The sequence below is a fragment of the Coregonus lavaretus genome (genome assembly GCF_964263955.1).
Source record: "Coregonus lavaretus genome assembly, contig: HAP1_SCAFFOLD_6626, whole genome shotgun sequence".
Lineage (NCBI taxonomy): Eukaryota > Metazoa > Chordata > Actinopteri > Salmoniformes > Salmonidae > Coregonus > Coregonus lavaretus.
This window is the reverse complement of record NW_028163496.1, coordinates 877-12,500: the sequence shown is the minus strand read 5'-3', so window position 1 is coordinate 12,500 and position 11,624 is coordinate 877. Positions and strand designations below refer to the sequence as shown.

The window sequence follows — 11,624 nt, the reverse complement described above, 5'->3', positions numbered from 1 at the left end:
AGGGAAACCAACATTATGACTATAACTACTGTTCCCTGAAGGAGGGAAACCAACATTATGACTATAACTACTGTTCCCTGAAGGAGGGAAACCAACATTATGACTATAACTACTGTTCCCTGAAGGAGGGAAACCAACGTTATGACTATAACTACTGTTCCCTGAAGGAGGGAAACCAACATTATGACTATAACTACTGTTCCCTGAAGGAGGGAAACCAACATTATGACTATAACTACTGTTCCCTGAAGGAGGGAAACCAACATTATGACTATAACTACTATAACCACCTTCCGGAGACATTTGAAACCCCACCTCTTTAAGGAATACCTGGGATAGGATAAAGTAATCCTTCTACCCCCCCCCCCCCCCCCCCCCCAAAAAAAAAAAAATTTGTAAAGTGGTTATCCCACTGGCTATAGGGTGAATGCACCAACTTGTAGTCGCTCTGGATAAGAGCGTCTGCTAAATGACGTACATGTGCCCTTGAGCAAGGCACTTAACCCTAATTGCTCCTGTAAGTCGCTCTGGATAAGAGCGTCTGCTAAATGACTAAAATGTAAATGTAAATGTACTGTTCCCTGAAGGAGGGAAACCAACATTATGACTATAACTACTGTTCCCTGAAGGAGGGAAACCAACATTATGACTATAACTACTGTTCCCTGAAGGATGGAAATCAACATTATGACTATAACTACTGTTCCTTGAAGGAGGGAAAACAACATTATGACTATAACTACTGTTCCCTGAAGGAGGGAAACCAACATTATGACTATAACTACTGTTCCCTGAAGGAGGGAAAACAACATTATGACTATAACTACTGTTCCCTGAAGGAGGGAAACCAACATTATGACTATAACTACTGTTCCCTGAAGGAGGGAAACCAACATTATGACTATAACTACTGTTCCCTGAAGGAGGGAAACCAACATTATGACTATAACTACTGTTCCCTGAAGGAGGGAAACCAACATTATGACTATAACTACTGTTCCCTGAAGGAGGGAAACCAACATTATGACTATAACTACTGTTCCCTGAAGGAGGGAAAACAACATTATGACTATAACTACTGTTCCCTGAAGGAGGGAAAACAACATTATGACTATAACTACTGTTCCCTGAAGGAGGGAAACCAACATTATGACTATAACTACTGTTCCCTGAAGGAGGAGAAACAACATTATGACTATAACTACTGTTCCCTGAAGGAGGGAAACCAACATTATGACTATAACTACTGTTCCCTGAAGGAGGGAAACCAACATTATGACTATAACTACTGTTCCCTGAAGGAGGGAAACCAACGTTATGACTATAACTACTGTTCCCTGAAGGAGGGAAACCAACATTATGACTATAACTACTGTTCCCTGAAGGAGGGAAACCAACATTATGACTATAACTACTGTTCCCTGAAGGAGGGAAACCAACGTTATGACTATAACTACTGTTCCCTGAAGGAGGGAAACCAACATTATGACTATAACTACTGTTCCCTGAAGGAGGGAAACCAACATTATGACTATAACTACTGTTCCCTGAAGGAGGGAAAACAACATTATGACTATAACTACTGTTCCCTGAAGGAGGGAAACCTGACTATAACTACTGTTCCCTGAAGGAGGGAAACCAACATTATGACTATAACTACTGTTCCCTGAAGGAGGGAAACCAACATTATGACTATAACTACTGTTCCCTGAAGGAGGGAAACCAACATTATGACTATAACTACTGTTCCCTGAAGGAGGGAAACCAACATTATGACTATAACTACTGTTCCCTGAAGGAGGGAAACCAACGTTATGACTATAACTACTGTTCCCTGAAGGAGGGAAACCAACATTATGACTATAACTACTGTTCCCTGAAGGAGGGAAACCAACATTATGACTATAACTACTGTTCCCTGAAGGAGGGAAACCAACATTATGACTATAACTACTGTTCCCTGAAGGAGGGAAACCAACGTTATGACTATAACTACTGTTCCCTGAAGGAGGGAAACCAACATTATGACTATAACTACTGTTCCCTGAAGGAGGGAAACCAACATTATGACTATAACTACTGTTCCCTGAAGGAGGGAAACCAACATTATGACTATAACTACTGTTCCCTGAAGGAGGGAAACAACATTATGACTATAACTACTGTTCCCTGAAGGAGGGAAACCAACATTATGACTATAACTACTGTTCCCTGAAGGAGGGAAACCAACATTATGACTATAACTACTGTTCCCTGAAGGAGGGAAACCAACATTATGACTATAACTACTGTTCCCTGAAGGAGGGAAAACAACATTATGACTATAACTACTGTTCCCTGAAGGAGGGAAAACAACATTATGACTATAACTACTGTTCCCTGAAGGAGGGAAACCAACATTATGACTATAACTACTGTTCCCTGAAGGAGGGAAACCAACATTATGACTATAACTACTGTTCCCTGAAGGAGGGAAACCAACATTATGACTATAACTACTGTTCCCTGAAGGAGGGAAAACAACATTATGACTATAACTACTGTTCCCTGAAGGAGGGAAACCAACATTATGACTATAACTACTGTTCCCTGAAGGAGGGAAACCAACATTATGACTATAACTACTGTTCCCTGAAGGAGGGAAACCAACATTATGACTATAACTACTGTTCCCTGAAGGAGGGAAACCAACATTATGACTATAACTACTGTTCCCTGAAGGAGGGAAACCAACATTATGACTATAACTACTGTTCCCTGAAGGAGGGAAAACAACATTATGACTATAACTACTGTTCCCTGAAGGAGGGAAAACAACATTATGACTATAACTACTGTTCCCTGAAGGAGGGAAACCAACATTATGACTATAACTACTGTTCCCTGAAGGAGGGAAACCAACATTATGACTATAACTACTGTTCCCTGAAGGAGGGAAACCAACATTATGACTATAACTACTGTTCCCTGAAGGAGGGAAACCAACATTATGACTATAACTACTGTTCCCTGAAGGAGGGAAACCAACGTTATGACTATAACTACTGTTCCCTGAAGGAGGGAAACCAACATTATGACTATAACTACTGTTCCCTGAAGGAGGGAAACCAACATTATGACTATAACTACTGTTCCCTGAAGGAGGGAAACCAACGTTATGACTATAACTACTGTTCCCTGAAGGAGGGAAACCAACATTATGACTATAACTACTGTTCCCTGAAGGAGGGAAACCAACATTATGACTATAACTACTGTTCCCTGAAGGAGGGAAAACAACATTATGACTATAACTACTGTTCCCTGAAGGAGGGAAACCTGACTATAACTACTGTTCCCTGAAGGAGGGAAACCAACATTATGACTATAACTACTGTTCCCTGAAGGAGGGAAACCAACATTATGACTATAACTACTGTTCCCTGAAGGAGGGAAACCAACATTATGACTATAACTACTGTTCCCTGAAGGAGGGAAACCAACATTATGACTATAACTACTGTTCCCTGAAGGAGGGAAACCAACGTTATGACTATAACTACTGTTCCCTGAAGGAGGGAAACCAACATTATGACTATAACTACTGTTCCCTGAAGGAGGGAAACCAACATTATGACTATAACTACTGTTCCCTGAAGGAGGGAAACCAACATTATGACTATAACTACTGTTCCCTGAAGGAGGGAAACCAACATTATGACTATAACTACTGTTCCCTGAAGGAGGGAAACCAACATTATGACTATAACTACTGTTCCCTGAAGGAGGGAAACCAACATTATGACTATAACTACTGTTCCCTGAAGGAGGGAAACCAACATTATGACTATAACTACTGTTCCCTGAAGGAGGGAAACCAACATTATGACTATAACTACTGTTCCCTGAAGGAGGGAAAACAACATTATGACTATAACTACTGTTCCCTGAAGGAGGGAAACCAACATTATGACTATAACTACTGTTCCCTGAAGGAGGAGAAACAACATTATGACTATAACTACTGTTCCCTGAAGGAGGGAAACCAACATTATGACTATAACTACTGTTCCCTGAAGGAGGGAAACCAACATTATGACTATAACTACTGTTCCCTGAAGGAGGGAAACCAACGTTATGACTATAACTACTGTTCCCTGAAGGAGGGAAACCAACATTATGACTATAACTACTGTTCCCTGAAGGAGGGAAACCAACATTATGACTATAACTACTGTTCCCTGAAGGAGGGAAACCAACGTTATGACTATAACTACTGTTCCCTGAAGGAGGGAAACCAACATTATGACTATAACTACTGTTCCCTGAAGGAGGGAAACCAACATTATGACTATAACTACTGTTCCCTGAAGGAGGGAAAACAACATTATGACAATAACTACTGTTCCCTGAAGGAGGGAAACCTGACTATAACTACTGTTCCCTGAAGGAGGGAAACCAACATTATGACTATAACTACTGTTCCCTGAAGGAGGGAAACCAACATTATGACTATAACTACTGTTCCCTGAAGGAGGGAAACCAACATTATGACTATAACTACTGTTCCCTGAAGGAGGGAAACCAACATTATGACTATAACTACTGTTCCCTGAAGGAGGGAAACCAACGTTATGACTATAACTACTGTTCCCTGAAGGAGGGAAACCAACATTATGACTATAACTACTGTTCCCTGAAGGAGGGAAACCAACATTATGACTATAACTACTGTTCCCTGAAGGAGGGAAACCAACATTATGACTATAACTACTGTTCCCTGAAGGAGGGAAACCAACTTTATGACTATAACTACTGTTCCCTGAAGGAGGGAAACCAACATTATGACTATAACTACTGTTCCCTGAAGGAGGGAAACCAACATTATGACTATAACTACTGTTCCCTGAAGGAGGGAAACCAACATTATGACTATAACTACTGTTCCCTGAAGGAGGGAAACAACATTATGACTATAACTACTGTTCCCTGAAGGAGGGAAACCAACATTATGACTATAACTACTGTTCCCTGAAGGAGGGAAACCAACATTATGACTATAACTACTGTTCCCTGAAGGAGGGAAACCAACATTATGACTATAACTACTGTTCCCTGAAGGAGGGAAAACAACATTATGACTATAACTACTGTTCCCTGAAGGAGGGAAAACAACATTATGACTATAACTACTGTTCCCTGAAGGAGGGAAACCAACATTATGACTATAACTACTGTTCCCTGAAGGAGGGAAACCAACATTATGACTATAACTACTGTTCCCTGAAGGAGGGAAACCAACATTATGACTATAACTACTGTTCCCTGAAGGATGGAAAACCAACTATGGGGAGTCGCACTCTCGCCACTTCGATTGAAGAACTCAAATCACGCCTGACAAGGCCAATGAACTCTGTGCCTCGTCGGAAGCCCCACCTTCCACAGGTGATAACCCTGAGGCCCGGATTCATTCCTTCAATTCAGTACCGCTCTTCACCGAGCCCAGAACTGGGCGGCGCGGAGCCGAACAGGTGTTGTTCCTCATTTCCCTCCTTCGGGGAACAGTAGTTATAGTCGTAACGTTACATTCCCTTTCAGTCAGTAGTCTCGGTACAACACATCTATGGGGAAATACACTAAGTGGACACCTGCTCGTCGAACATTAATATGGAGTTGGTTCCCCCTTTGCTGCTATAACAGCCTCCACTCTTCTGGGAAGGCTTTCCACTAGATGTTGGAACATTGCTGCGGGGACTTGCTTCCATTCAGCCACAAGAGCATTAGTGAGGTCGCGGGCACTGATGTTGGGCGATTAGGCCTGGCTCGCAGTCGGCGTTCCAATTCATCCCAAAGTTGTTTGATGGGGTTGAGATCAGGGCTCTGTGCAGGCCAGTCAAGTTCTTCCACACCGATCTCAACAAACCATTTCTGTATGGACCTCCCTTTGTGCACGGGGGCATTGTCATGCTGAAACAGGAAAGGGCCTTCCCCAAACTGTTGCCAAAAAGTTGGAAGCACAGAATCATCTAGAATGTCATTGTATGCTGTTGCGTTAAGATTTCCCTTCACTGGAACCATGGGGCCTAGCCCGAAACATGAAAAACAGCCCCAGACCATTATTCCTCTACCAAACTTTAAATTTGGCACTATGCATTTGGGCAGGTAGCTTTCTCCTATTGTCCGCCAAAGCGTGATTCATCACTCCAGAGAACGCATTTCCACTGCTGCAGAGTCCAATGGCGGTGAGCTTTCCACCACTCCAGCCGACCCCTGATCTTAGGCTTGTGTGCGGCTGCTCAGCTATGGAAACCCATTTCATGAAGCTCCCGACGAACAGTTCTTGTGCTGACGTTGCTTCCAGAGGCAGTTTGGAAGTCGGTAGTGAGTGTTGCAACCGAGGACAGACTATTTTTACGCGCTACGCGCTTCAGCACTCGGCAGTCCCGTTCTGTGAGCTTGTGTGGCCTACCACTTTGCGGCTGAGCTGTTGTTGCTCCTAGACGTTTCCACTTCACAATAACATGTGGACACTGTCTACATGGAAACACTGATCCACTAGAAATAACGCTGAGGCCCAAACTAATACTGAACACAAACGAATACTGAACACAATCTAACACTGAACACAATCTAATACTGAACACAATCTAATATTGAACACAAACTAATACTGAACACAATCTAATATTGAACACAATCTGATACTGAACACAATCTAATACTAATACTGAACACAATCTAATATTGAACACAAACGAACCTCTCCCTCTTTCTCTCTCTCCCCCCTTCTCTCTCTCCCCCCTCTCTCTCTCTCTCTCTCTCTCCCCCTCTCTCTCTCTCAATCCGTGTTGGGGAGTAGTGAACTACATGTAGTTCAACTAATAACCCAAAGCCATTGTCCCCAGTAGTCGTAGGGTGTATGCACTGGCGACAAGGCACTGTGTGACCCAGCTGAAATGTGTCTGAGCAGAGCCGGAACCCAGTGAGTCTAGCTCAAGATCCAGAAACAGAACGCGCTGGGAGGGAGTCAGACAGGTCTTTTTCTGGTTTCTTATGAAGACTAGAGACTGAATACGGGACAGTAGAATGGATGTGTGTAACGTTGCTTGCTCCCACGACTCCGCCGCAACCAGCCAATCGCTGTAATAGCCGGCGGCTCGTGAACATTCTGAGTTTGTAGACTCTGAGGTGCTTGCTGAGGGCACGTAGGTCTAGAATGGGACGCAAAGTCCCGTCCCTTTTCGGAAACCAGGAAATACCGTCTGTACCAGCCGTCCTGGATCTTCAACGGATTGCCTGCTTCTGGAGACGGGAGGATATTTCCTCTCTCGAAACGGGCGCTGAAGCCTCGGGAACAGTCGACGTGATGACGCTGCAGAAGCGTGGAGGGACGAACATCAAGTTGTAGCCTGTACCCCGACGTAGCAGGCGTAAAAGAAACGCCTGGAACTAGATCCCCTACATACTGGTCTTGTCGGTTCTGTTCTGTTCTGTTCTGTTCAACCAATCCAGTAAATGAGGAGGAGCGTCTCCTTGTTAATGTCACGTCACAGGCTCGCTTTCCATTTCCCCTGAAAACCCGGAACATCTGGTTGTAGTGGACTCTGCAGAGGCTACTATTCACATTATCCAGGGCGACACGGCGCATGCCCGCCATTGGTCGGAGCAGACCGCGAGCCTCCCACGACACTGCGCATGCCCGCCATTGGTCGGAGCAGACAGCGAGCCTCCCATGACTCTCATGACTCTGAGGGGGCGGGACGCCACCTTGTGGACTGGGAGAGATTGGTTCTTCTTCCATGTCCACCACTCTTGACAACCGTGTGTCTGAACATGGAGAAGGGAACTCACATAAGGGACACTTTTCATGCGGAACTCGGGGTAAAAGAAACGATGTTATGCCTAAAGTCCGGCCCACTCTGGGTACCAGGGCTCAGTGATCAGTGACGTGCCCTGATTGGCCACCTGGGGGCACTGTTGTCACAACGAGCCTCACTCGGTTAAGGCGGTTAGACACGTTCCGGTAACCGGCTGGCACCCAGCATTGGACCGCACGCATAAAAATTAGACTCAGTGCTCAGGGGGCTGTTTCCTCATCAGACTCGTGCCAAGGCCCCTCCCTCCAGGGGTTACCTGAGCCAAGTGCTCGGGGGCTGTTTCCTCATCAGAGGCCTGAAAACCTTTCTTCCTCCACTCCATAACGCTGGGGGAAATAGGAATGGGGTTGCCATGACGCTGGAATAGATCAACTCCACCATGGGGAGGCAGGAATAGATAGTTACAGCTAGCTCACCTCTGATAGATAGATAGATAGCTACAGCTAGCTCGCCTCTGATAGATAGATAGATAGATAGATAGTTACAGCTAGCTCGCCTCTGATAGATAGATAGATAGTTACAGCTAGCTCGCCTCTGATAGATAGATAGTTACAGCTAGCTCGCCTCTGCGAGTTAGCCAACCTGGCTGGCACGCTATGCAGCGCTTGTCACGGTCTACGTAGGACCGGATCACCGAGGTTGGACCGGACCCTTCAACAACAAGTCTGGGAAGAGAGGCAAGCGGTGGGGCGTACCCACCGAACCTGGCCGCCCTCTCTCTTCGAGTAGCCACCCGTAACCGGCAACAGAGAACCTGGCCGCCCTCTCTCTTCGAGTAGCTACCCGTAACCGGCAACAGAGAACCTTGCCGCCCTCTCTCTTCGAGTAGCCACCCGTAACCGGCAACAGAGAACCTTGCCGCCCTCTCTCTTCGAGTAGCCACTCGTAACCGGCAACAGAGAACCTGGCCACCCTCTCTCTTCGAGTAGCCACCCGTAACCGGCAACAGAGAACCTTGCCGCCCTCTCTCTTCGAGTAGCTACCCGTAACCTGTGCTCTCCGCACTGCTAAAGCTAACTCTCTCTCCTCTGCTCTTGTCCTTCTAGACCTGTCTGCTGCCTTTGATACTGTGAACCATCAGATCCTCCTCTCCACCCTCTCCGAGCTGGGCATCTCCGGCGCGGCTCACTCCTGGATTGCGTCCTACCTGACCGGTCGCTCCTACCAAGTGGCGTGGCGAGAAGCTGTCTCCGCAACACGTGCTCTCACCACTGGTGTCCCCCAGGGCTCAGTTCTAGGCCCTCTCCTTTTCTCCCTATACACCAAGTCACTTGGCTCTGTCATATCCTCACATGGCCTCTCCTATCATTGCTACGCTGACGATACACAACTAATCTTCTCCTTTCCCCCTTCTGATAACCAGGTGGCGAATCGCATCTCTGCATGTCTGGCAGACATATCAGTATGGATGACGGATCACCACCTCAAGCTGAACCCTGGCAAGACGGAGCTGCTCTTCCTCCCGGGGAAGGACTGCCCGTTCCATGATCTCGCCATCACGGTTGACAACTCCGTTGTGTCCTCCTCCCAGAGTGCGAAGAGCCTTGGCGTGACCCTGGACAACACCCTGTCGTTCTCCGCTAACATCAAGGCGGTGACCCGCTCCTGCAGGTTCATGCTCTACAACATTCGGAGAGTACGACCCTGCCTTACACAGGAAGCGGCACAGGTCCTAATCCAGGCACTTGTCATCTCCCGTCTGGATTACTGCAACTCGCTGTTGGCTGGCCTCCCTGCCTGTGCCATTAAACCCCTACAACTCATCCAGAATGCCGCAGCCCGTCTGGTGTTCAACCTTCCCAAGTTCTCTCACGTCACCCCCCTCCTCCGCACACTCCACTGGCTTCCAGTTGAAGCTCGCATCCGTTACAAGACCATGGTGCTTGCCTATGGAGCAGTGAGGGGAACGGCACCTCTGTACCTTCGGGCTCTGATCAGTCCCTACACCCAAACGAGGGCATTGCGTTCATCCACCTCTGGCCTGCTGGCTCCCCTTCCTCTGCGGAAGCATAGTTCCCGCTCAGCCCAGTCAAAACTGTTCGCTGCTCTGGCACCCCAATGGTGGAACAAGCTCCCTCACGACGCCAGGACAGCGGAGTCACTCACCACCTTCCGGAGACATTTGAAACCCCACCTCTTTAAGGAATACCTGGGATAGGATAAAGTAATCCTTCTACCCCCCCCAAAAAAATTGTAAAGTGGTTATCCCACTGGCTATAGGGTGAATGCACCAATTTGTGAGTCGCTCTGGATAAGAGCGTCTGCTAAATGACGTAAATGTGCCCTTGAGCAAGGCACTTAACCCTAATTGCTCCTGTAAGTCGCTCTGGATAAGAGCGTCTGCTAAATGACTAAAATGTAAATGTAAATGTAAATGTAACCGGCAACAGAGAACCTGGCCGCCCTCTCTCTTCGAGTAGCCACCCGTAACCGGCAACAGAGAACCTGGCCGCCCTCTCTCTTCGAGTAGCTACCCGTAACCGGCAACAGAGAACCTGGCCGCCCTCTCTCTTCGAGTAGCCACCCGTAACCGGCAACAGAGAACCTGGCCGCCCTCTCTCTTCGAGTAGCCACCCGTAACCGGCAACAGAGAACCTGGCCGCCCTCTCTCTTCGAGTAGCCACTCGTAACCGGCAACAGAGAACCTGTGAGAGAACCTATGCCTTGGAGTATGGGGACAGCCGTGGACAAGCCACTGCTACTGATACCGTCCCCTAGTCCCACTCAAACTGATTCGAGCACAAGCACCACAAAGCATCTCTTCTGTCATTGGTCACTCTTTTGTCTTTCTCCTCTCCTCTCCTCCTCCTCCTCTCCTCTCTCCTCCTCTTCTCCTCTCTCCTCCTCCTCTCCACCTCCTCTCCTCTCCACCTCCTCTCCTCTCCTCTCCACCTCCTCTCCTCTCCTCTCCTCTCCTCTCCTCTCCTCTCCTCTCCTCTCCTCTCCTCTCCTCTCCTCTCCTCTCCTCTTCTCTTCTCTTCTCTTCTCTTCTCTTCTCTTCTCTTCTCTTCTCTTCTCTTCTCTTCTCTTCTCTTCTCTTCTCTTCTCTTCTCTTCTCTTCTCTTCTCTTCTCTTCTCTTCTCTTCTCTTCTCTTCTCTTCTCTTCTCTTCTCATCCCTCCCTGTATTTTGATGCTGTTAATAATGTTAAATGTTCTGTTGTCTTCCTCAGGGGCCAAGAGAACTGGTAGAGAGAAAGAGAACAAAACAACAACAACCAAAGAAGACAGAACTGTGCTGATCTCCGCCCCACAACAACCCCTCACCTGATTGGACAAGGACCTTAGCTGCCAGCCAATTACAGTAGCCCAAATGATGCCCTGTACGTTCCATCGCCCAATCACAACACTAGTTCTGTCTGACATTACCATACTTTCTGAACATTTCACCTGTGTGAACATGTTGGTGGATTATTTCGATATACTTTATTTTATATATTATTTTAGACAACAGTGTTCTGTTTGTTTCTCCTCAGCTTAACACTGTAACCACTGACTCACATCAATGACGTGTACATTTTATACGCTTTCAATACCTTTGAAAGTTTTATATTTTTTTTAACATAATATGTTAGCATGTTAGCGGACGCTAGCTACCAAACCATGTTAGCATGTTAGCAGACACTAGCTACAAAACCATGTTAGCAGGTTAGCTAGCGGTCGCTAGCTGCTTGTTGATTGACAGCTGTAACCATCGCATGACGCAGCTGTGTTGTCACGGCTGTGATGTCATTCTGTGATGTCGCAGCTGTGATGTCATATCTGTGATG

At 46.6% G+C, this 11,624-nt stretch overlaps 1 protein-coding gene across 1 annotated transcript in view; it reads left to right on the top strand.

Annotated features, from left to right (window-relative positions):
* The window catches only part of LOC311118066 (prominin-1-A-like), a 27,931-nt gene extending 16,808 nt beyond the window's left edge, over window positions 1–11,123 (top strand). The window contains exon 4 of the mRNA XM_084192939.1: window positions 11,028–11,123. Within this exon, the coding sequence (XP_084049065.1) occupies window positions 11,028–11,046 (19 nt within the window). The 3' untranslated portion in view covers window positions 11,047–11,123. The remainder of the gene's footprint in view (window positions 1–11,027) is intronic.
* Window positions 11,124–11,624: the final 501 nt, after the last annotated feature.